This window comes from Eutrema salsugineum, unplaced genomic scaffold, assembly GCF_000478725.1.
Source record: "Eutrema salsugineum unplaced genomic scaffold, Eutsalg1_0 scaffold_2, whole genome shotgun sequence".
In the NCBI taxonomy this organism is placed as follows: domain Eukaryota; kingdom Viridiplantae; phylum Streptophyta; class Magnoliopsida; order Brassicales; family Brassicaceae; genus Eutrema; species Eutrema salsugineum.
In genome coordinates this window covers 3,524,079-3,548,638 of record NW_006256829.1, presented here as the reverse complement: position 1 = coordinate 3,548,638, position 24,560 = coordinate 3,524,079, and the positions used below count along the sequence as shown (strand labels likewise).

The window sequence follows — 24,560 nt, the reverse complement described above, 5'->3', positions numbered from 1 at the left end:
TAACTAACTAACTACCAGATTGGATGGGAATATTAATGTCTAAAAACAAACTCATCCTTCACCTAACATGTTAATAGTAGTTAATTTTTGAAATGGAATAACTACATAGCAACTAATTACGTAATATCATTATATTTCATACCCACCAAGGTCCAATTTTTAAGCCGAATATGTTTTATTGTTACCTGCCAAACCGCAAATCTACCGTATTTTTATATATTTTTGTTATTGTGACATCATCAATTATACCTTGTTTTATACTTAGCACTGTTCACTCGTAAAGTTAATATCATAAATCTAACACGAATTCGTTTGATTTGGAGAAGTTGCATTATGCTAAAGAAAAGTTCGAGTTTATTAGTCGGACCAGGAGTTTAACATGTTAATCATTCTCTCGTAAAGTTTAGTCCTCCAAAAGAGGTTTCTCACTAATAAGAATGGCTAACAGAAGAAAATAGGGAGTTGAATCAAGAATCAGGCTTAGTGATCATGTACATTTTCATATTGGCGCTCTCTGTAAGCTTATAAACCGATCAAAAAAATTCTGCTTAAACCACATTCCAACACCAAATAAGTTTAGGAGTATTCAATCATAAAATCATAATTAATTATTTCATTGGATGCTAAATAAAGGGTGTGTTCGTCATGTTTCATATCGAAATCTAATGTAGTGTAGATCTCGACAAACATACTCTCCAAATACAAAAACCCTTTATGTAGCACATAATACAGAGTGTATTACTGATATACGAGTGAGTATTATCTTTGAAAAAATTATTTCGATAGAGTATTAAATTTAACAGAGTACGTAATTTCGAATTCTACAAAATTATTATTATACTGTCTAACCTTGTAGATCGACGTTCAGTGCTCTCCACATGTGGATTCTATAAACAATTACATATAAACCTGCTTTTTCAGTTTCTTAGATTCTAACAAAAAGGTTATTATTTTTTTTTTTTTTGAAGAATGTAAAATTTATTCATCAAAAAAGTCATTTGTACAATGAATGTTGCTGTGTTTTTAGCTTTTGAGCAAAACAGAGTATTCTAAAAAAAACAGAGCATTAAATAAATGTCCCAATCAACTTCTACTTGCGAACCAGCACACAAGACCATCATCGTATCTGTTACTTCCAGACATTCTGATGGACGAGATGCGGTTGCGGATTCCTTTGTCAATGAATCGAGTGAGAGCAGATGAAGTCGACGGCTGGTCTCCGTGACAGCGCTTATTCCTTTCACGCCAAATGGTGTGCAGCGTCATTTGAAAAACATATCGGTAGAGAAACAATGGTGTTGAACCTTGCGAAGCATCCGTCAACAAAACAATGTTAGCTCCCCAATCGTATGTAAATCTATCTCCAAGCAGCTTATGCACCAGATTTCTCCAGATTTCCTTTGAATACCGACATGAAAAAAAGAGATGGTTCCTGGTTTCCAGAGGATCCTTGCAGAAGACACATTCTGTGTTTATAGCTGGGTTCCAGCTCGACATACGATCCTTTGTAGCTAAACGATTCTGAATAGCAAGCCAGACCATAAACGAATACTTGGGAGTTCCGTAAGAGAACCAAACTCCGTCACACCATTCAACTCGGGCCTGCAGTTGTCGAATATTATTCCAGGTCTCATTGGTAGAAAATTTTGACTTAAATTTATTGTTTCTCCCCTTCCTCAGCTTCCTATCCTCCATCTGCCTCTGATTTTGTCGAAGAACATCAATAGCAGCTTCGATGTCATTGTAGACGGAACTACGGTGATTTCTTCGCCTGTGGGTACTTAGCACTGACCCCACTGTCTCAAACTGCTTAATCCCCAGACCAATAAACCCACCATCACCAGCTTGGTCAATCAGTCTACCTAGTGGCGACCAATTATCGTACCAGAATGAAGATGAATGACCATTCCCGACTTCGACTCGGTAAAACGGAGCTGCGATTATTTAATTACTTTTAAAATTTTAATTTATGATGGAGAGCTTATTAAGTCCAGTCTAGAGTGTTTACTGTTCTTCACTTCTTCTAGACTTTTTCATTTTGAGAAATTTGAATATGTGAATTCATAGCATATGAAATTCTCTATAAATAAATTGTTAAGGGATGGATACCTTTTCATTTTACTTTTTTTTTTTTTGCTAAAGATACCTTTTCATGTTTACACGCTTTTTAAACTCAACTTTGATTTTCTATTTTTTTTTTTTGGCAAAGATCTAGAGTCATATACTTCACAATATCATTATTTTCTTTAAACCCAACACCACAATATTTACCTCACAGTATTGACTATTGACATAATGTATGTATAGGGATGGCATGTATATATCTTCCCGAAGAGTCCCATTATAAAATGATATATATATTTTGCCTTAATACCAAGATACATGTTTTCCCTATTCGGACGAAATTTCCGATATTTTTATGGTAACTGCTCCACCTCCAAAATTTCGTCCGAATCCTTTTGTCTCTTTCTTTTTACCATTTCTTGCAGAGAGCTTCAACAATGGTTAAATAGGAAAGTGAATATTTCTCAAGCCTCTCTCTCTCTTTCAAACTTTCAAACTTTCAAACACATTTCAACTTTCTTGAATTACTCTAATATTCTTCTATCTTCTCCAAAATTATGTCTCTACTCTAAGACCCAATTCAAAAAAATTCGGTCTGAATCTTCCCAGTTCTTGGTGTATGCTTGAAAGTAAACATTTTTAAAAATAAGGTAAAAAAAAGAAAGAAAGAAAGAAAGAAATGAGGCAATTTGTTATTACAGCTCTTGTTTTACTACAAGCTTCTGTTCTTCTTCATAAATCCACATGTGTTGTGTTCCTCACTACACGAGAATCTCTTTCTCCTCAACCTTCTGCTTTCACTCCCGAACTATCCCCTGGTAAATTTTCTCTTCTCTGGTTTCTTTTCTTTTCCTTCAATTTTAGGGTTTAGTAATTCACTTCCACATTCTAATTGAAATTCAAGAAAAATAGAAGAAAGAAACAAATTCGGGTAGCTCTTGTTCACTTGTTCGTCACTTGTGCATTTAATGATTACGATATCTTTTTGTTTGTACTTTCATCTCTTTAGTAGAAAGTAGAATTTTTTCAAAATTTCTTCGAAAAGATCTTAGCTTTGTGGGGTTTTTTTCTACCTCTGGGTCACAAGAAATTTTCTCTGTAGTCACCCTTTTCATGTCCTCCATAGAAACGCTTATCTCTAGCCGTAAATTTCGAACTTTTCACACGATTTCTCTTCTTGGTTTACAAAGTTCCCAAATTTTCTTGAATCTGAAGACTTTATGCAGTTTCCGTTTGGATAAGCAAAGCTGAAGGATGAAGAAAGAAAAACTAATCCTGATCCCTTTTGGTTGCTTGATCAGGACTTCAACAGGGAGAGAAGGAATTGCCTAAACAACATAGTAACAACATGAGATTGGTTATTTCGCTTGCAGCTGCTTTTTCCTTAGTTGGTATAATCTTAGTTTGCGCTCTGCTCTATTGGGCTTTCCATAGGAGAAGAAACCTCAAGAGCTCAGGTAATTCATCTTAGATCAATCTCTTGTTCATGTTCTTGTTGGTTTATGGCCTTAAACTTGAAATTCATGATGAACCTTATAGCTGAGAAAGTGATCTTTGAATGCACTGAATCTTGAATCATTGAATCGGTTTGTTTATATATGCGTCTGCGTTTTGACCTCAATGAATACTTGAAATTTACCTTACCTACATTGTTTGAGTATCGTCTTCAATGTGCCTTTTGAAGGCTGCGGGTGCAGTGGAATCACGTTCTCACGGTTCTTGAATCGCCATAGTCGCTCGAAAACATTTGAGAAGAGATCTACAAAGCAGGGAGTCGTGTCGTTGATTGATTACAATATGATAGAAAAGGGAACTAGTGGCTTCAAGGAGAGTAACATTTTAGGTCAAGGTGGATTTGGATGTGTATATTTGGCTACATTAGAGAACAACGTTCAAGCTGCTGTTAAGAAGCTAGACTGTGCCAGTGAAGAAGCGACGAAGGAATTTAAGGTGCAATACAAATCTTTTTTGTTTGAGCTGCTTTGATTTTTTGCAGCTATAAAGTTGACCTTTTTGTGCTTCCTCCATATCCAATAAGTTTACTTTATCCTTGGAGAATTGCAGTGTGAGGTTGAGATATTGAGTAAGATCCAGCACCCGAACATTATATCTCTCTTAGGTTATAGCACGAATGATACTGCACGATTCATCGTCTATGAGCTGATGCCAAATGTCTCTCTGGAATCTCACTTGCACGGTACAGAAAACGATTTACATAGTATTTTTGGCGAAGTTGTGAGCATGAAAAATTGAAACTTTTTTGTTCGTGTACTTGTTGTCAGGATCTTCTCGGGGTTCGGGGATCACAATCACATGGCCTATGAGGATGAAGATTGCGCTTGATATAGCGAGGTGAGCATGCTTTCTTGTGTTTACACAGCATTTTTCACAATCTAAGGTGGCTAAACAGACTATTGTTTTTGTTTGCATCTTCAATCAGGGGACTAGAATATTTGCATGAACATTGCCATCCAGCGATCATTCACAGGGACTTGAAATCGTCCAACATATTATTGGATTGTAATTTCAACGCTAAGGTAACAAATCAATGTTGAAGAATGATGATGTTTCAATATCATTTCCTCTGTTTTTGTATCTCAAGCTCTAGCCTTTTTTTTTATGAAGTGTAGATTTCAGATTTTGGTCTTGCGGTTGTTAATGGGCCAAAGAACAAGAACCTTAAACTTTCCGGAACAGTTGGCTACGTTGCACCAGAGTATCTTCTCGACGGTAAACCACCCTGAAAGATTAATCTCTTAATTCTTGATTTTAATAGGCTGTTCTTGTGATAAGCATTTCTTCCTTTTTGGATGTTGTATAAATGAATAGGCCAATTGACAGAAAAGAGCGACGTGTATGCGTTTGGAGTAGTGTTACTAGAGCTTTTACTCGGGAAAAAACCTGTAGAGAAACTAGGACCCGGTGAATGCCAATCCATCATCACTTGGGTATATATATATATATATAAGCTCAAGACTAATGTTTTTCTCTAAAATCTCTTAGACTTGAAACCTTAAATTGTGTCCTTTTTTTCTTCTTCTTCTTTTCAGGCAATGCCTTATCTCACTGATAGAACCAAGTTACCAAACGTCATAGATCCTGCGATTAAAGACACGATGGACTTGAAACATCTGTACCAGGTTAGTTTGCAAAACTTGAGAGAGAGGGAGGGGGTGATTAAGCTGAATTTGCAATTTTGAGGGGTGATTTTTGAGATAAAATTGAGGAGTTGTGATTTGAATACGTGTGTAAAATGTGTAGGTAGCAGCAGTGGCGGTTTTATGCGTGCAGCCAGAACCGAGTTATAGACCGTTGATTACAGACGTCTTGCATTCTCTTATACCTTTGGTTCCAATGGAACTTGGTGGAACCTTAAAAACTATCACAAGATCTTCTTCCATGGATCACTGTTAAACACACCATATAATAAATGGTTTTAAGATTGACCCGGTAGGTGATTTGTGATGTGTATATTGTGTCGGAAGTTGTAACCGAAACATGACAGTAACGACATTCTTTTTTCTTCATTTTGTATCATTCTAAAATTCTTCCGTGACCGTTGAAATCTTTAGTCATGCTGATGAATTCACAATAGTCTATCTGGATCACGATGATTCCTCGTAAATTTGGACTAGTAATAGTTTGGAATTGAGTTCGAGTCTAGATGAATTCTGTCTTTCCTTTCTTTCTCTCGTGCTCTTGGAGATATCTGGTACAAGACATGTGTTTCCTGAGGTTGTATATTTCGGGTTTTCAAAAGTTCATGTCTCTCTTGAAGATCTCCGTGAGAAAATCAAAGGGGGTTCGATGTTATAGATAAATTGATACATAATCGTGTAGTAAACAGAAAAAAACTGAGCTGGTGCGATCTTTTATTGTTTATTTTTTCAAACTGAGCACCAAAAACAAAAATCTCCTCTTCTTGTAGTATACGAACATATTTTATTGTTCAGTTTCTCAAATTTTTTTGTCGATGGCAGCAGTTCACATTACTTTCAATTTTTTTATTTTTTAGTATAAGTGGTTCACATTTACGTACGTATAATATTTCATTAAACTAATGACCGTCGAGACATGAACCTGCTATTTCCCACCACCATAGTCCGAGATCTCAATTATTATGTGGCAGCATGCACAGCTAATATCCCGCCGATGAAATATTAATTATAAATGCTGTTGTTATAAAGCTTATATATACTACGGTGAAATACAAATAAGTAAAAAGTGATTTGCAAGTTTGTGAATAAACTCTCTATATGAAACAGTTTATGATCAAGTAATAGAAAATTATTGTTCTAATAAGTTATGATCTATACTCTATAGTCGTAACATTGTTTGTATTAACATTTATTTTTCAAAACAGCCTCTACAGATTGGTTTGGGATATATAGATGATTCCTCTTTCTACTTGTTTTCATATTTGTAATAATTTATGAACGACCAAAAATGATTCATTATATGTTTAGTAGGTATCGCCAATCATACCACAGTCATCACCAAATCAATAAAAAACAAAACTTATGTCGTTTAGTACATGATATTAATGAGTGTTTGAAAAAATAAAAATTTAGTTGAACAAAGTTGAAAGGAGAATCTAAAAGAAGGGACAGTCTAAGAAAGTGAAGGTCGAGACTCGAGAGGGGTTAATTGTTGAATACTAAAAGCGTGTTTATTTTGTTTCAAACTGACCTGGTCTTAGTCTTCTACTGGAGAGACTTGAGTCAACCATTGCTCTGCATCGTTTTTCTTCTTCTTCTTAATTTCTCTAAATAAATAAACATAGGATTTGATTGTAGTACTTTTTTAGATGGTTTGAAGTGGTTGAAAGATGAAACAAACAATTCAAATAAGTAAATGATTAAAATAAATGAATATAAGTTGAAACATAGCGATTTCATTGTGTGAAAATGTATAGTTTACAATCGTCTACTTGCCAAATGGACAAAGATTTTTTTATTTATTCAAATGCTCTTTTAGAAAATTTTCTAAATAGTTTTCTTGTGTTCATTTCACGGCGAAAGAAGTCAAATAATGTTAAAACTATAGCTTATAATGGGTTGTTATACATGTGGCTAATTATATACTTATGTAAAAGAGGTTTAGCTGTCTTACAGTTTTAATTTCTTGAAGATAAAGTTTCGAAACCCATTTTATTTGATTGTATAAGATATACTGACATACAGATCTAACCAAATATCAAATTAACAATAAACGGATGGATATGCCTTTTTCTATGACTCAATAAGTACTTATCCACCTCTTTTTAGCTGTCTGCCAACGTATCCGAATAACTCTAGGAATCAATAAAATACGACTTCAAATAAAAATAATTAAATAAACTGAAAACGAAAATAATGAAATATACTGAAAACGATGTTTCAGTAGCGATAGTATATTTATTCGACCGAACAACTTATTTTAATTCTTCCTGCAGCAGAAGGGATGCATCGTAAATAACCTTCCAAAATTAGCAGTACTGAATATAACACAATAATTGGATATACTTACATTTAGGAGTTGAAGCATACTTAGATGTAAGTATATCCAATTAATAACGAACACAGACACTGAGACACAATGAGCATTATTGGAAGTGTAGATATCTTTAAACTTAAACTAGAAATGGGTATTTTACTATTTTTTTTAAGTTTAAATCACTTTTTGGCTTTATAATGTGAAATTATGGACTCCGTATTGATTATGTTCTCCAATGAAGTGTCAAGTGTGCAGGCAGTTATCATACCATGTTCCTAATATTTACAGTCTACACACAACACACGCTTTTTTTACTGTTAACTCCAATAGCTCGTAAAAGACAAAGGAATATACTACATCTGTAAATGTTCCACTGTTCTTTTTTTTTTTGGTGATAGAATAACATTATTCTTCCAAAACTTTTAATGTTGCATTTATTTTCCATTCGATCGGAGTAAATTTTCATGCTGATTAGTAGTTTGGTCTGATTCGTTAACCAAATTTTGTTTAACAGTGGTTACCCCGGATTTTAACAAATTTTAGATTGATCAACAAAAAAACTGTAGATAAAATTTGAATGCTGAAAAACAAAAATCGTGTATTACACACGACAAAAATTAAAACAAGGAGGATGAATATATGTAATATTGAATTCATAATCCCTCTAAGAAGTCAAGTTGAAAAAGTCAGTTCATGTCCAAATTTACAAGTTGCAAGTTTGAAGATCCATTTTTCATAATTCTAATCTTACGTCTCTATCTATCTATCTTCATCCAATTATTAAGTATTTGTTTTGGCAGCCTACATCCAATTTTTGTTACGTATGTTTCGAGCCAAACATCATTATAACCATATTCCAATTTCGTACTGAATTAAGAAAGTTTTCATATAAAAAGTCCCCCTTGAGAAAAAAAAAAAAGGAAAGAAAGAAAAACCCATTGAAAAACCTCCCAACACAACTCCCGAAAAAATCTCTCTCTCCCCCTCTTTTTCTTCTTTCTTCTTCCCCAAAAAAGAAAGGCATTTAACAAAAAAAAAAAAACGGAAACACAAATGTCTCCTTCTCGCCAAATCTCCGCTTGGCTCCGCCCTTCCTCCGATCACAATCATCCTCCGCCGCCGTCGCAATCACCATCTTCTCCTTTAGTCTCAGGCGACCCGAATCTCACAACCTGTCTCTACCAAACAGATCACGGCGTCTTCTATCTCACATGGTCTCGAACTTTCTTAGGCGGCCACTCTCTGAATCTCTTCCTCCACTCTCAAGATTACTACAACCACTCTTCCCCTCTCTCTTTCTCCTCCGCCGATCTCTCTCTCTCCTCCGCCGTCTCCTTCCACCTCAACTTAAACACATTGGCTTTCTGGAGAAAACGCGGATCCAGATTCGTCACCCCCAATATCCAAGTCTTCTGGGACTTGACCCGCGCCAAATTCGACTCCGGATCCGAGCCTAGATCCGGATTTTACATCGCCGTGGTCGTCGACGGAGAGATGGGACTCTTAGTCGGAGATTCAGTCAAAGAAGCATACGCTCGCGCTAAAGAGGCGAAACCGCCGACGAATCCACAAGCTCTGCTGCTGAGGAAAGAGCACGTGTTCGGAGCTAGGGTTTTCTCCACCAAGGCGAGATTTGGAGGTAAGAGCAGAGAGATTTCGATCGATTGCCGTGTCGACGAAGACGCGAGGCTCTGTTTCAACGTCGATTCGAAGCAGGTTTTGCAGATTAAGCGGCTGAGATGGAAATTCAGGGGGAATGAGAAGGTGGAAATCGACGGAGTTCCTGTTCAGATCTCTTGGGACGTTTACAATTGGCTTTTCCAGAGCAAAAGCTCCGGCGACGGAGGACACGCCGTGTTTATGTTCAGATTCGAGAGCGACCCAGAAGCAGAGGAGCTTTGCGAGACGAAGAGGAAAGAAGAAGAGGAGAGAAACGGAAACGGCGTCGTATTGTGGAAGCCGAAAGAGTGTCGAAGCAGCTTGGGGATTAAAGGGATTGTGGAATGGAGGAAGATGAGGAAGAGATTCGTTAAGAGCAAGAGGAGTTCGTCGTCGTCGTCGATCTCCATGTCTTCAGCTTCATCGGCTTGTAGCTCATCGGTTTTGGAGTGGGCTAGTAGTGCCGATGAGGCGGAGTATGGCGGTGGAGGATCTGCCGGTTCCGGCTCCGGCAATGGTCTTGGATTCTCCTTGCTGGTTTACGCGTGGATTAAGTGACGTTAGTTTTTATTTTTGGTAAAAAAAAAACTAAAAAGGAAAGATACTGTTTCGGTCAAATTTTTTTTGTTTCTTGTTTTTTATTTTTTTACATTATTATTTCCCCGCTCTGAAATCACGGACGAGAAGAGAAAATATTGGCGTAAATTTATATAAAATCAATTTTCGTATACTGTATCTATCGCAAGTAAATTGAAAAAGGAAATTTGATAATTCTGATTTAAGAAATCTGAGTACAATATGTAAAGTAAAGGTTGATGATATATTATGACATTATTCTTGTTGTATTAGTTGAGACGATTAGGTGTTACATGTTGACTCCAGCGGTTTTGGATAATAGTCAGATTAGAGCTTTGGATCCAGTTCGATTTTTATACTAAGATTATGGTTTTGCTCCTTTTATTTACTATTTGGTGGTCCCTTCTTTGATATACTTTATTATATAATGTTTCCATACATAGGGTAGGGAGATGGATTATTGAGGGAATGTAGAAGAGTGTAAATGAATGAAATATAGGTGGATTATGCATGTTGAATAGAGAAAGGGTGCAATTGGATTTTAATTAAAAGTTGAGGGATGAATATTAGTGAAACGAAGGTAATGTAGGCGTTGTTTTCCTTATATCATTGAGGTGTGGCGTGTGAGGTGATGGGGGCTTAAGATAGGGAAAAGAGAGAGGCACCTTTTGGGAAATATTTCATGTTTTCCGACAAAGTAACCAACGTAGCATGTGAATAGTGGGTCCCACTGTCTCCCCCCATACTCTTCTCTTTTTCGCCTCGTAATTACTGAATTTGCGATACTAACCACTTTTTCGTCATCTGTTATCACTACAAGTTGCAGAGAATGTGAAATAAGCGCCGATTATGCGCTAAATGATACGCAGACATTTCCAGATTGACCGAACTTACGGTCTAAATTTCTCGAGAATTTTACAAGGAATGGTTGACATCGGCTTTTTTTTTATGGGCCAGCCTAGTCCTTCACGGCCCAGTATATCTCTTTGGTTCAGTTTTCATTTGTCCTGATTCGTTTTGAATCTCTTTATCTTGCAAAATTACCGCAGCTTTAATTCGCCCCACCAAAAAAGAAAAGGAAATTAAATTACTTTAGCAAACCACGGATGAACAAAATAAAAACTGTATATTTCCATTGCAAAATTGTTGCTTGCGATAAAATGTATTCTGTTAGCTATATGAGATGACTCTTGAAGACACGAGGTTTCTTAGGCCTGATTTCCATGGGGCAAACTCTTAGATCCTGAAGCAAGGAAATACTCAATTTTAGTTATTAGTAAATAGACATGTGACAGATCAATTAGGAGTAAAACCCAAAGTCCGATCACTGAAACTCTAATGTAGTTGAAGAATTTCTGAATAAATGATGAAGAGACATGCATATGTATCAGCAAGAAGTTTAGATAGCATTCGTGAAAAATAATCTTTGAGCTCGTTGTACCATGTTCGTGAAGTTTATTTAGTATTAAAGATTGATTGACTTGGTTAGTTGACCTTGATCAAAGAAACCGAGTTGATTATGCTACGTAAACATGTTGAAAAGAATTGCATTGTTCACATTCAAATGCCATTTACAAAATTAAAATCATCAGACGATTAGTTGGACCTTTAACAACGAGGTTAAAGGTCCCACCGTATACAAGACCACGCTGTTAATAAACAAAGATCTTAGACTTGCGTTTAGTCCAATATAAAAAAAACCCATATTGATCCGAAAATTTAAATTTATTGATCTATGCGTTCATTGTTGGACAACAATATTCATTTCGAAAAGATTTAAATGGGAGAATAACAATGAATAAACAAATAAATAATGGAAATGGCTGAATAAATTTTACAGCCAGTACCCAAATCAAATCATAATGAATAAAATAATAATATGCTGAATCAATTTTACAGCCAATACCAAAATTAAACCACAATTTTCTCTTGCGTGTATGGGACGACTAAGGTGGAACGACTCATCCACCTTTCACGGCCATCTCCTGTGTATCCGCCACCATAGACCCGAACCCGATTCAAACCGGGTCAGCTGGGTCACCAGATGATAGCCTTCTCGGAGACACCGTGAAGCAACGGACGAGATTCGATCAATAGATCCAGCTTGCTCCTAATGCCACCGTGGCGGCTCTTCTTTAAATCGTCGGTACAAGTTAACCGACCTGACCGGGTTATCAACCGAATCGATTCCTCGAAAACTGATTCTTCACATGGGATAACCAACGGACCGTGGTTCGCAAAACCGAACTCCTCTTCGGCCTTGACCAAAAGATTCGTGAAGACGGGATGGTTCAGATGCGACGCGCGCACCACGAATCTCCTGCAACTGCTCCCAACGTAGACCGCCACGTGTCCTGATGGCACATCAGACGGTACACTGCGTCTGACAGACGACATTCGCGCCTTGTTCCGCCATTGTCGCAGCATCTGCCTCAGCCTCACAATGTGCCGGATCTTGCTGCATTTTGCGACACCTCCCGCCATTTTTTTTTTCGGTTAGAGAGTTCGACGAGAAAGTGTGAGAAAGGGAGATAAACTGAGGAAGAAAGATTTGAGTTTTTTTAGAGGGACGGGGATTTATGTAGTAAAGGGAGTAACACACTGCCCTCAGGTTTCGAGACAATTACGAGATTGCCACCTTGCTTCTTACTTTTGGCTTCTTGCGTCGGATGAAGCATGATTATTAGTGTGTGATGGGTTATGGATTAGATTAATTATTCTGAAGATTAGTTTTCATTAGTTTGTTTGAAGAAAGATTAGATACGATTCTTTGAGGAGGAGCATTAAAAGATCTTGTATGTTTTTTTTCTTCTTGATACATTGGATGTGTTGATATATATTTATACACAAATGATGGATTCGACATGTGAAATTTAGTGGTCGATTGGTACATATAAACTCCAAGGTTTTAATAAATATTCTAATGACCCTATCATGGAAAACGAATGATAAACTCGCAGTCATTAAAAGACAACTAATTGATTGAAGCTATTAGTTAAGTAAAATTGTAATGGTATTGAAATAACTCAATAATTCTGGTTTGATAAAGGAGTGTCTTGTTTTATAAAAAGAAAAGTGATTAGTACTTGGTAGGGAAATAACAGCAAGTGGTAATGATGATGTAAATTAACAAAGGAGTACTGAAAAAATTAGAGAAGACCGAACTTAATTTGGAAGGACATAAAACACCACCTTGTGTTTTAGAGACATGAAGGGTCAATGTCGCTCTTTCTATTCACATCGTGTTTGATAATTTGATTTATAACAAAAGTCTTCACATTGAAAAAACAAATAACTTATATGAGATAGTTTGTTTGAAGCATGATTATACATATGTACTTAAAAAAAAAAACCAAAAAGGTATATTAAAATATTTCATTCTATCATCTAATTCTGCCATACTAATGTCATTAGTTAAATTTAAAATTATATAATGTAGCTATTTCTCGAACCAAACTGTGAAATTTTTTTTCCTGATATCGGTTAGGATAATTGACCAGCAAAGCCTGTAGTTTATAAGAAGCGACGTCGAAACTAAGAAGCCCTAAATGATTGCACAGTTAGCAACTGCTTGCAAACCGGCCATATAGTATTTGAATATTGAGCAACAGATTGCAAACATATATAATGTATCCATGCTTTAAGATGTTAAGAAAATGCTCCAAGTTAGTTCGTGCTCCTACGTGGCTACAACCGCCGTAGGGTCAAAGCTTTCAAACCTTTAAACTCCATAGTTATGTCTCTTTTAGGTTACTTTAATTTCAGCGCACGGAAGTATGAGGGCTTAATTAATTAATAGAAGAAATAACCCCCCCCCCCCCCCCACATGCGTAGCTGGAAAAGTGAGGAAATGTTAAGTTGAATATTAAATTAAAACATAATTATAAAAGTAAACATTATCTTTCACCGGAGGTTTTTTTTTAATTTTCTTAAGATAGGTAAGTATGTATATAAAATGGAAAATAATGTAACGCGGCGTACCAAAGCACTACTGTTTGTAGTTTACGAATGTGTCCTCGCCCCCATGTGCGCATACATCTCATCTCCTAACATCTTTTCAGCAACAAGAACCTAAAATATTTCTCGTTTTATATTTGGGGAAAATATAAACTTGATGCTGATTCTCTCATATCATCATTATATTATATCGTACAATCTCATGTGAGATTTAATTGTCAAATTACATACAGTATTTCGCATAATAGGTTAAGTTTGATCCGATATATTGTCCCCTTAATGCATTGCAAATAAAATGAATTAATAAATTACACAGCCAAATATATCACCCTAAACAAAGAGTGGGACTGATCTAGATAAATACAAAAATAAATTGGTTGATCAATTATCCAAACCTCGAGCTCCTATCCTTCCTACATATCACATATTCTCCATGTGGTGTGATTTACTTATATCAATATTCAATTATAATATCAGTTTAGCTGGATATGGATAAATGTACATGTATTAGAGTCAAAAATATATGTAAGATGACTTACGGGTAAAGATCATGAAATATATGTATTCAAATAAATAAAGTTGGGTCAATCCAAGTGCATGCTATGGAAGCTTTGGATACACTCCCCATGGATCTACTTACTCATCCTTACTTGTTGTGTTCTAAGACTACGTCTATTGGGAGGTTGGAGAAAGGGTTCGGCTCGAGTTCATAAGCACTTTTGATTAAAAAAAAGAAATAATGCATTTATGAGAAGGATCGGTTCATCAAGACAACCCTGATGAATCCCTGATAAACCCAAGTTCGTCCAGGTGGCAAGATATCATTGGAACGAAGGTTTTTTTTTAATTTTCAAATTAAAAAAAAGAAAAAAAAATTAATATCTGATGAATCCTTTAAGAAGAGTTCACTAATGGACATGCTCTAAGGATCTCCTCCTTTATTGCTCTTCGTAAGCACATCTTCATTAATGTTTCTGAAGCTATTTATTAATGTTTCTTGTCAGTTCAATTATATACAGTGCTACATACAAGAGGGATCGAATCGGTGCTATGAATCGTCGTTGGATGCATTTTTCCGCCATTGTACACCATATAATACGCACAATTTGAGCATATAAAGTATTCATTAAAAGATGAATGAATCGACTCATATTATTAAATCATTTTTTGTTCTTCCTATTATTATTTCACTAACAAGTCCATTTATGATTTTGTTATACCATTAAATAATCTCGATAGAATTCATTCGGGTCGGATCGACTAAAGCAAATTAAGATCGGACCAAATTCAGGTTGGGTTGATCAAACCTTAGCTTTGATGATTTATACAACTTTTTCAAATAATTGGGCCTAAGCCGAACGTCTACATCGTTGACAAACACTCAAGGTCAAGAAACACGGGTTGGCCTAAATTCGCTAATCACCAACCAATCATTCAAATTGTCATTAGTTGAAACAAAGAAAAGAAACACAAAAGTCCACGTCATCGATCCTTTCAAAGATTGAACCAATGAGATGCGAAGACGCGGATCGCCACGTCAGTTTTCTTCCATCATTAATTAAATCTGGACCGTCGAAAATGGCCAGATCGAACTCCTTCTGTATCTCCCAAGATTAACCGACTAAACATCGACCTATATATATTCATAATAATAACTTTTTACTGTTCCACATCAAAGAAAACTCGCTTCTCTGCAATTTATCCAATTCTCTCAAATCCTTTCGCATATTTGAGAAGACAATGGCTCGTACGAAGCAAACTGCTAGGAAATCCACCGGAGGAAAAGCTCCCAGGAAGCAACTTGCCACCAAGGTTTGTTCTTTGATCTTCTTTCTTTCTTTCTTTCTTTTTGTTGAACGCACAAATGAAGATCTAGGGTTTTTAAATTTGGGGGTTGAATTTCTAGGTTCTGTGAATGAAATCGATAAAATCGATGTCAGGTTTTCGAAAATTGAGTTGGATCTAAGAGTTGTTGATTGGGTTTTCAATCGATTGTAGAATTTTGTAATTCGTGTTTGAGTTTATGATTGCTTCTCTAACGAATTATGTAACACAGGCGGCGAGGAAATCTGCTCCGACGACCGGAGGAGTCAAGAAGCCTCATCGTTACCGTCCCGGAACTGTCGCTCTTCGTGAGATCAGGAAATACCAGAAGAGCACGGAGTTGTTGATCCGTAAACTTCCATTCCAGAGACTTGTTCGTGAAATCGCCCAGGACTTCAAGGTAAAATTAATCTCTTTGATTATCCTAATGTTACGTTATGTATGATAGCTATGATCTGATTCTAATTGGATTTGTTTTGTTGATGGAAATTTGCAGACGGATTTGAGGTTTCAGAGCCACGCGGTTCTAGCTCTTCAGGAGGCGGCGGAGGCATACCTTGTGGGTCTCTTCGAGGATACCAATCTCTGTGCGATTCACGCTAAAAGGGTTACGATCATGCCCAAGGACATTCAATTGGCTAGACGGATTCGTGGAGAACGTGCTTAAGTTTCTCAAAATTTCAATTAGTTTTCGATCATGTATTACTATTAGTGTTTGGATTCTTTCCTTTTGTTTTTGTTTCTTCTTTTTCCCTTATCAAGTACATGGTGTTAATCGTTCAACAGCTCCTTGAAGCTAAACAATGATATTAAGTCTTTTTAAATGATGAAGTTTCTTTGATTTCTTTCAATTCTAGTCGATTTCCTTTGTTAAATACATTAATGATTTTGGGATGTCGCGTAATTTGGGACTAAAACACTAAAAACGTAATAGATGTCGTGAATTTGGTTAAACAAAAGTTATGAACATTCCTTCCTCATAGCTTTGTTTTATTAGAGTTATTTAAATTTTATTACGTCGATAATATACATACTCGAAGAGGAAACTGGGAAGACCTTTTTATTTCACTTTTCACTCGTTCGTGACAATAGATGGCCCAAATAAAATGGATATTATGGGCCTTTTATTGGGCTCTAGAGATTACCTCATAGTTTAACATATCATCCTCGTAAGGTACGAATTCTCACGTCGTCACCGATTCAACTCCGTGTATCGCCGATAACATATCATACAGTATCGGTCAGTCGTCGACGATAACGCTAATACTACTGTATGCTGTAAGCATTGTTTTTGTTAACCCTTTTTTTTTTTGTGTGGAAAACTAGTGATGCTAAAATCCCCGATGATGCCTATTGGAAAACAATGAAAATAGCTTGATTTCACTTATTTAGCATTGACTATTCGTCGTGCTTATCAATGGTGTTGTGAATAAGACAACCTGGAAAATGTCTCATTGTCATGAAAACATAATCAATTTGGTTCTTATTTGATCCTTCTCTCTATTTTTTTCTTATGCTCATCTCATCGTCGGACCTGGCACGAGGAACAGAGCATCAAAACGGATACTTTTCCTTTGCACTGATTCAATTTGTCTGCTAATATCTGGGTCGAATTTGGTAGCAACGTAACTTGATAATGTATCCATAAAAAAAACTGAAATCTGCATATGTTTCAGGAAGATGTGACTCAGATTGAAGAATATTGTTGTGGACAGAATGTTATACAAGAAGATAAAATTGGACCCAAGAGCTAGTAATCAATGAGGTTTGGTTCCATTATACTCTGTTTTTTCTTTTTTTTTTTTAGCATGTGTTATTGTCTCTCTTGGTGTTTCCTCTTGTTTTATTTATGGAGCTGTTTGATTTATTTTCGTTGGTTGTGGCCAGTGTGTATCTGAAAACAAACAACATCATCTGTCTTTTGCCTAAGTGTTTACTGGGAAGAAAATGTACATACTCCTAATTTGATTCTACGCGAAGAGTTTGACATTCTTCATCTCAAAAATGACAAGAGAATATGTAGAGAAGTTGGAGTCCGTCCATTAGAATGATATGAAGTTCCTTTTGAATTTGTTTTCTAGTCTCATGGTTTTGACTCTTGTCCCACCTTTTGTGTATCATACGCACATGGTTAATTGTGTACATTCTATTTATGTATATGTAGCTAGTGCATGAAGGCTCATCCTAAAGGCCAAAGACTGGTCACTATTTGTCTAGTGTACACAATTTTTGGGGACTCACAAAGATTTCATTGGATTCTTGATTATTTCATGTTTTTTGTTTTTGTTTGCTGCATTATTAGGATCATCTGATGTATTAATTGTGTTTGTTCTTCTCAGCTTTTTGCTTCTTGTCATCATTACAATTAACAACAAGTTCTTCTTTTATATCTGTTTTGCTTTTCTTTCTTGTGTCTTGTTAACCACTTCCCAATAAAAGAATGTTTTTCTTACTTTTAGGTAACCCAACTGTATTTTTATATTAACTTTTTTTGTGTGTGTTGTTTCCATGACAACAAATCTGCCCATAGATCTCAATATCATATCTTTCTTCTATACAATCAAAAGGTTCTCTTTATTTCTAGGAGCTTCACCAAGTTCTTTTATGGTGGTTCGGTGCCTACTACATATCCATTGATGTCTAGTTAAAAAAACCCTCATACTTATAGAAATGTGGAAAGATGTACATCATAAATCTATATTAGACAAAGAATACTAACTGGTGAAGATATCAATTAATGACAACAAAAAAACCAGCATAAAGAAAACAAAACTCGAGCAGAGGCTTGGCTCGAGGAAAACAATTTCAGAGCAAAACCAAAAGAAAAGAATCTCAGAGTTTGAGGGACAGGTCAAGATTCTTCTGCTGCTCTTCTTCAGCAGGCTTCAACAATTCCCCGCCTCTTCGCCATAGTTCGGAAGTTGGAAACTCCACTGGAGTCCTTCCCACATCGAACCTACGGAAGTTTTCACATGTTGAAGTCAACGATGGAGCAATCATCATCTGATGATGATTCTCTGTTGAAGACAGTTTACCTATGGCTGGTTGCTGAACAAGTGGTATCCTTGACCAGTTGATCTGACCATACTCACCACCGAAGACGGTATATGAACTTAGCTTGTGACTCATTGAGTGAGCCTGAATACCCAAGGATCTGCTGCTGTACTGTCCGTGGAACGGGACCGGAGCAAAACCATATGGATGCCCAAAAGCTGCGGCAGATGCCATCCGTTGCCCTCGTTTTGCCAAAGTCCTCTCTCTTTTGTGGGCGTTTTGGTGACCACCAAGCGCCTGTGAGCTGTAGAACGTTCTTTGGCAGTAGTTGCATGAGAAGAGCTTCTGCTCAGTGGAACTTGATCCGTTATTACTCGGAGTGACTACATTCGTGTCTAAGCTGTCGATGAGATTGAGTTCTTGATTGAGCTGTGGTTGACTATAGTCATATTCTGCTAGCGTAAGGTCAAGCCTTATACCTTCCTCTCCTGCTTTTTGGTCATGATCATCTTCTTCTTGTGCCGCTTCTGCGCCTATGTTGTAAATTTTTAGACTCAGCTTTAGAGAATCTGGAAATGGAAGAAGAGTGGTGGATGTGGAAACTATGCGTGCGGAATCTGACTGCCTTGGCTCGTCCCTGTAGGCATCCATGAGGGAGATAACAAGAGTAAAATGATTTTCCAGGTTATATTTTTGTTCCCTTCAGTTGTCTTTCTGCTCTCGGATTAATGGCTAATATCTGAAATTGCCTAAGAAAGAAAGAATGCATAATCTTCTCAGAAGGGGGAGCAGAAGTTGATACTAAATAAGGAAAGAATAGACTCAGTACAAATGCTTTGGGTTTTTTTATAAATAAGTGGAAAAAGTAGTAAGAAGATGAGAGAGAGAGAGAGAGATAGGTAGGTCTGGTTTGATGACACACCACACACACACACACAAAAAGACACAACAAAACACTTGAAGCTGATGGGAACTCCACCATCTAATACCTGTGTTTATCCTTTTGTAGGAACAACTTTCACTTCACATCAACCTTTTTCTGTCTGCTTAATTTCTCCTTCGATAAACCAATATCTATTCTCTATCATTGCATAAAATTTATCAACTTCTTTTTTTTTTCTCTCAGTCTTGTGCCTTTATGTGCTTAAACTTCTTAAACAACGAGTTTACATGTCACATCTTTTTGTTGTACCTCAGGTAAAGTTTGATCCCTTATTCAAGAAAGCCTTTCGAATGAGTTTTATTCCGGGTGAGATTTTATCAAGAACTATTCTTGATATTTTGGTCATCGATTGGGCCATGTGACTAGGCAAAATCCTGCTCTGATTGATGGATACGTTGTTTTTCTGTGGACGGATTCTTATAGGGGCAAGCTTGTCTTCATATGGTATTATATTAGCCTATGCAACTGCGAATAAATATGTAAGGAAATTACTAAACCCTCCTTAGTATCCCATCCTTCAAACGTGTCATTGAATATATGTACAGTATTCACTAGTTCTAAACTAATGGAGACTTTAGACTCTTTTGTATAAGGAAAAAAGGAATTGGATGAGGGGAACAAGACAAAAGAAAGCTGAGCACTTCGAAAGATTTTCTGAAACTGGGACCGGTTTTATTTGTTGGATGAAGCGACAACTTGTTGTAATATTCACGGAGTAGATGAAGATGACAACAAGTGACAATGAAATGAAAAGGATGCTCAATGACAAGAGAGAGAAGGAGAGAGTGGACCAAGTGATATAATTCAGGTATGTTTGATGTTTCTGTGTACTTTTGAAACTTCGAGAGGAAAGTGGCCATGCCTGTTTCCTTTTAGCTTTCTACTGTTTAACTCCTTTGCCTCTCTCTCTCTCTCTCTCTCTCTCTCTCTCTCAATTTTGTCCTCTTTCACTTCCTCCTTTTAAAGTTTTCTTCATATTCACTCTCCTTCCTCTTTATAAGTTATAACTTATAACCATTGGAATCCTCGATAGTCTGCAAGCACCCGGATTTTACGGTGAAGGGGTTTTGAGTACACAATCCCAAACTCAGAGGACACATTCTACTTCAAAGTGATATCCACTTTTTCATGAAAATTTTCTTGTGCCCATATATAGTCTCTAGAAAACCTCAGCCACATGTCCCATTCTTGTGTTGTTGAGACCAGTATTGCTTAATTTGTTTTTTATTGATCATGTAGAATTGTATTTGTATCCATATTGATGAATAATTTTTGGAACCTTTTTACTATGGTTTGCTTTCCACTTGAATGTTATTGTGAATTAAGGGACATGATTAATATCACTCTATTTCACAAATGATGAATACTTTGGTTTTAAAGCCAATTTAGCTGTTCAGATCCACTTGAGAGTAGAGTGAAAGTATCCTTTTTCTTTTAAACAATAGATATATTTCAAGTACAAGCTCTAATTTCCTTAGGTAATAACTAACATTTATCCTAATAATTTGACATCGCTTGTAAATATAGTGATGTCTAGACTCAGTGTTCGCTGCCTGATAGTGATTGAAGATAACGTCATATAAAAAAAAATATTAAAGGAATATTGTTTTGGCTCATTTGAACATTTCGAAGTCCAATAAATTGTTCTCGTTTGGGTGGGAAAACAAAGTGAAACGACAAAGGGTCTCATCTAGGCTGTGATAAGAATCTTAGATATATTTATAATTTCTCCAAACTTTAGCCTAAATTAATACGTAGTGGAAGAAGAAAATAAATAAAACAAATCTGTAGTAAAATCCAAAGATCTAATTGTTAGGACAAGTAGTTTAAATGTGTTGTGTATTTTGTCGAATGCGACCTATATAATTGGTGGGTCCAATGTTACGAAACGATCTACAATTAAAGAAATTGGGAAGCTGATTCGAGAATCAATTGTGTTAGTTAACTATTTTAACTAAATCTTGATTGGACTATTACACGTAACGGGCTGGTGATTTTTTTTTTTTTTTTTTTTATTATAACTTTTGTTATCTCCAAGGAGCAACTCAAACTCAATCGTAACACTCCATGGACTACAAGATCACTCCTGATCACGACATGGCTACAAATTTTTGGATGATATCAACTTTTTGTGCCTTTGAAAAATCTGAAGTGTTCGATTCTTTGTTTCATAATCTATAGTGCAAGTTATAGTAAAGTTCATAGATTTATATAACAAATTCCTGTGGATTTATCAACCAAATTCAAATATCCAGGTTTTTATGGGCAAAACCATAGAAATATTTAATGGTTTTGTAAACCCGCCTTGAAAGTTAAGTGAACTTAGAGTTAACAATCAAATTCTGTTTTCTATCATTGTTGACTTATATGATGAATGCATTAGCTGACAAAAGTAGCCAATGCTTTCATAAATTCAGAAATTTGTCTAAAATTCGCTTAGAAAAATAAATTCACACTTTACTCTACTGTTAAAATATATTGAGAACCTTTAAGCTGTTTAGCTGATTCTCTAACAAATGAAAAAAAAATTATATGGGTGCTCAACAACTAAGGTGAAGGATATCCAATGGATTATTAATAAATAAATAAATAAACAAATGAACCGTCGGATTTACCGGTTCATAGATCCGGATCGAATTATTTACCGGATTGATCCCGGTTTGAAAATACTGGTTTTAAATTTTTTAACTCAATTCGAATAAATTTTGGGTCACTTCCGGTTCGGTTTTGACGGCAATTAAATCTTGCTTGTCGTTTCTTCTCCTCAGACGGCTCCAAATCGCCGGTAATTTTTTTTTTCTCCGACGGCTTCCAGTTTCGTCGCTCTGCATGATATTTAACAATTATGTTTATGTAGAGCTTCTGTTGCGATATGTTACCTTGGAAACCCATCCCATAGGTTCGTAGAGCCTTCACCTAGATTAGCCGGTGTATCATCGTAAAATTTTAGACTAGAAACGATTTTGTTGTGATGTTTTAGGTAATGGAATCAAGGTTAGATCGTGTGGTAATCGAATGGTGAAGTCTTTCTACTTGGATCATATTCAAGTTTAGAGTCTATAGTCGTGTGTTTAGGTGTAAAAAAATGAACCTTTGTTCTTGTTATGCCATAGCGTGAAACCCTTTTTCAAAGCACTGATAGTAAGTTGCTGGCTTTCTATTGAATTTTGTTGACTAACAAGATTTGCACACAAAGAAAGGACTGAGTGGCAAAGGTGTGGCTGCAATGTTGGAAGCAGAAAAGAAATCGCCTTTTAATTCCAGAGGAATGGTCGGATGCAGCAAGTTCTGTTTCCTGCAGTTCGTTGCAGCCGGTTGTAGCTTTGGTCTGTGGCCCTAAGCACAGTGGCAAGAGCACATTTTCCCGTAACCTTGTTCAAGTTCTTCTCCAAAGTTCATTGCTTGCCAATCAGAGTGACATTTGACACTTATGTTAGAGAACGGAATCTTTCCTTCATTGTTTTGTTATCATGGCTGCTTTGTCTGAATGAGTTTGTTGAAGATTTGACAGTTGTGGTTTTTAAAGATACAAAAGGGTTGATTATTTGGACACGGATGTATTGTTGGCCAGCCTGAATTCACTGCACCTGGTTTTCTTTCTCTCACAGTTGTCGATAAATCAATTCTTGGTACCTCATTCATACTGATGCTTTTGAAGATTCTTGCTGTTTACATTCTTGAAACCTGTATTTTATAACGCTGTTCCGATCACTTATGTTACTGGTTTACATTTTCTACTTTCTAGACTCGGAACAGTTCCATGTGTAAAGACACCAGAGAGGTAATTTGATTCGAGCAAATTTTCATGATATCAGTAGCACCGAGTCTTTAGTTTAATGTTTAAAGCCATTTGTCCTCTTTTCTCTTCTATGGTGATGCATCTTCAAAGAGGGATCCAAAGGCGTATTTACGGTAGTGTATATACCTTATTCGATTACTACCAGGCTACACTTGTCCAAGTCGAGCAAGAACAAAACCAAATTACCTCTTGTCATTAATACACCAGGATGGGTTAAAGGTAACTCGCTCTCTGTATCTCTTTGTGTGTGATGTCAATAATATTATGATTACTGTCTTGTAGTATTGGCTATGATTTATTGGTGGAGTTATTGAGATATGTTTCTCCTTCCCACGTAAGTAAAAATCAACATATCTGCTCTCAGCAAGAACCTACCAGCTGGGTTGTTCTGGTTAAACGGTAATGATGATGAGACAGCTCAGTTGATAGAGATTAAATCTCCTGTACAAAAGCTAGTTCTTCGAACACTCTCATCTGATATATATGTATTCTTTTTGTACAGCGTTTTAATACAAAAGGATGCTCGTTTGATGAGGGATACGCGCATAATCGCCTACTTCAGGCAATGCATTAAAGGAAAAGAAGTAAACACGATCAAGGATTCTCATATTCCTTATGAAGTTCCAGTATCGAGTTTAACAATCAATCATCTAGATTGTCTGGTAAAGAACAATATTATACAATGCAATATTTTTCTTCTCTAATCAGTATGCTTGGTGTAGTAATAATGGGTTTCTTTCTTGGTTTTCGTCGCTAGATCCCAAGTTCTGAAGTGTTTTATAGTTTAAATGCATTCATTGTTTAGGTCTCGGTAAGTTGATCTTATCCATATAATATTGCAATTAGTAGTATAAAAAAAGACGTTAATAAAGTTTTTTGTTTTTGTTTTTGTGTTTTTAATTCCATGGCATCTCCGAGAACCTATTTCAAGTCGGTTTTAAGAGCAACAGGGCTTGGGCTATAAAAGGAAGACGCCTCCCATACAAAAAGGATCATCCGAGAAAATTAGAGAATTAGAGAATTAGAGAGATTGAAGAATAAGGGGGAGAAGTTGAGATAGAAAGAGAGGGTTATAAGCGAGCGTGAGAGAGAAAAGAGAGAGAGGAAACGGAAGATTCATAAGATTCTTCGTGCGTTCCTCCCCCAATAAGCAAGCGTGTTATTGAGATGAGGATATTTTCCTTATTCTAAGAGATTTAGTGTTATCTAATATGTTAATATTCCTAGTCGATTTAGGCACATACTTGTATAAAAATATATCACGTGTGC

General features: G+C 36.2%; 6 protein-coding genes across 6 annotated transcripts; 4 read left to right on the top strand and 2 right to left on the bottom strand.

The window, feature by feature from the left end:
* Positions 1-2,604: 2,604 nt before the first annotated feature.
* LOC18019095 (probable receptor-like protein kinase At1g80640) lies at positions 2,605-5,609 on the top strand. The gene is made up of 10 exons (XM_006399537.2): positions 2,605-2,882; positions 3,366-3,521; positions 3,749-4,014; positions 4,129-4,261; positions 4,347-4,416; positions 4,505-4,601; positions 4,695-4,794; positions 4,894-5,012; positions 5,115-5,204; positions 5,326-5,609. The coding sequence occupies exons 1-10, from the start codon at positions 2,744-2,746 to the stop codon at positions 5,476-5,478; spliced, it is 1,323 nt and encodes a 440-aa protein (XP_006399600.2). The 5' UTR covers positions 2,605-2,743; the 3' UTR covers positions 5,479-5,609.
* Positions 5,610-8,458: 2,849 nt separating this feature from the next.
* LOC18019094 lies at positions 8,459-9,812 on the top strand. The gene has a single exon (XM_006399536.2). The coding sequence runs from the start codon at positions 8,593-8,595 to the stop codon at positions 9,754-9,756; it is 1,164 nt and encodes a 387-aa protein (XP_006399599.1). The 5' UTR covers positions 8,459-8,592; the 3' UTR covers positions 9,757-9,812.
* Positions 9,813-11,811: 1,999 nt separating this feature from the next.
* On the bottom strand, positions 11,812-12,258 carry LOC18019093 (auxin-responsive protein SAUR50). Its single transcript, XM_006399535.1, has one exon. The coding sequence runs from the start codon at positions 12,256-12,258 to the stop codon at positions 11,812-11,814; it is 447 nt and encodes a 148-aa protein (XP_006399598.1).
* Positions 12,259-15,314: 3,056 nt separating this feature from the next.
* LOC18019091 (histone H3.3) lies at positions 15,315-16,400 on the top strand. The gene is made up of 3 exons (XM_006399534.2): positions 15,315-15,543; positions 15,788-15,955; positions 16,052-16,400. Exons 1-3 carry the CDS (start codon positions 15,472-15,474, stop codon positions 16,220-16,222), a joined length of 411 nt encoding a protein of 136 aa, XP_006399597.1. The 5' UTR covers positions 15,315-15,471; the 3' UTR covers positions 16,223-16,400.
* A 1,913-nt stretch (positions 16,401-18,313) lies between these two features.
* LOC18019092 (zinc finger protein 3) lies at positions 18,314-19,316 on the bottom strand. The gene has a single exon (XM_006399532.2). The coding sequence runs from the start codon at positions 19,198-19,200 to the stop codon at positions 18,388-18,390; it is 813 nt and encodes a 270-aa protein (XP_006399595.1). The 5' UTR covers positions 19,201-19,316; the 3' UTR covers positions 18,314-18,387.
* A 3,402-nt stretch (positions 19,317-22,718) lies between these two features.
* Positions 22,719-24,520, top strand: LOC18019089 (polynucleotide 5'-hydroxyl-kinase NOL9). The gene is given in 11 exon segments (XM_024156695.1): positions 22,719-22,748; positions 22,750-22,882; positions 23,015-23,052; positions 23,055-23,132; positions 23,245-23,278; positions 23,356-23,405; positions 23,407-23,436; positions 23,438-23,517; positions 23,574-23,628; positions 23,630-23,953; positions 24,049-24,520. Coding segments are annotated over 11 exon segments (900 nt in total). The 3' UTR covers positions 24,097-24,520.
* Positions 24,521-24,560: the final 40 nt, after the last annotated feature.

Excerpts from the sequence above, each read along its gene's own strand:
- LOC18019092 (XM_006399532.2), bottom strand. The coding sequence starts at position 19,200 with ATGGATGCCTACAGGGACGAGCCAAGGCAGTCAGATTCCGCACGCATA.
- LOC18019094 (XM_006399536.2), top strand. The coding sequence starts at position 8,593 with ATGTCTCCTTCTCGCCAAATCTCCGCTTGGCTCCGCCCTTCCTCCGAT.
- LOC18019091 (XM_006399534.2), top strand. The coding sequence starts at position 15,472 with ATGGCTCGTACGAAGCAAACTGCTAGGAAATCCACCGGAGGAAAAGCT. Across the intron at positions 15,544-15,787 it reads GGAAGCAACTTGCCACCAAG|GCGGCGAGGAAATCTGCTCC; the intron begins GTTTGTTCTTTG and ends TATGTAACACAG. Across the intron at positions 15,956-16,051 it reads AAATCGCCCAGGACTTCAAG|ACGGATTTGAGGTTTCAGAG; the intron begins GTAAAATTAATC and ends GGAAATTTGCAG.
- LOC18019093 (XM_006399535.1), bottom strand. The coding sequence starts at position 12,258 with ATGGCGGGAGGTGTCGCAAAATGCAGCAAGATCCGGCACATTGTGAGG.
- LOC18019095 (XM_006399537.2), top strand. The coding sequence starts at position 2,744 with ATGAGGCAATTTGTTATTACAGCTCTTGTTTTACTACAAGCTTCTGTT. Across the intron at positions 2,883-3,365 it reads CACTCCCGAACTATCCCCTG|GACTTCAACAGGGAGAGAAG; the intron begins GTAAATTTTCTC and ends TTGCTTGATCAG. Across the intron at positions 5,205-5,325 it reads ACTTGAAACATCTGTACCAG|GTAGCAGCAGTGGCGGTTTT; the intron begins GTTAGTTTGCAA and ends TAAAATGTGTAG.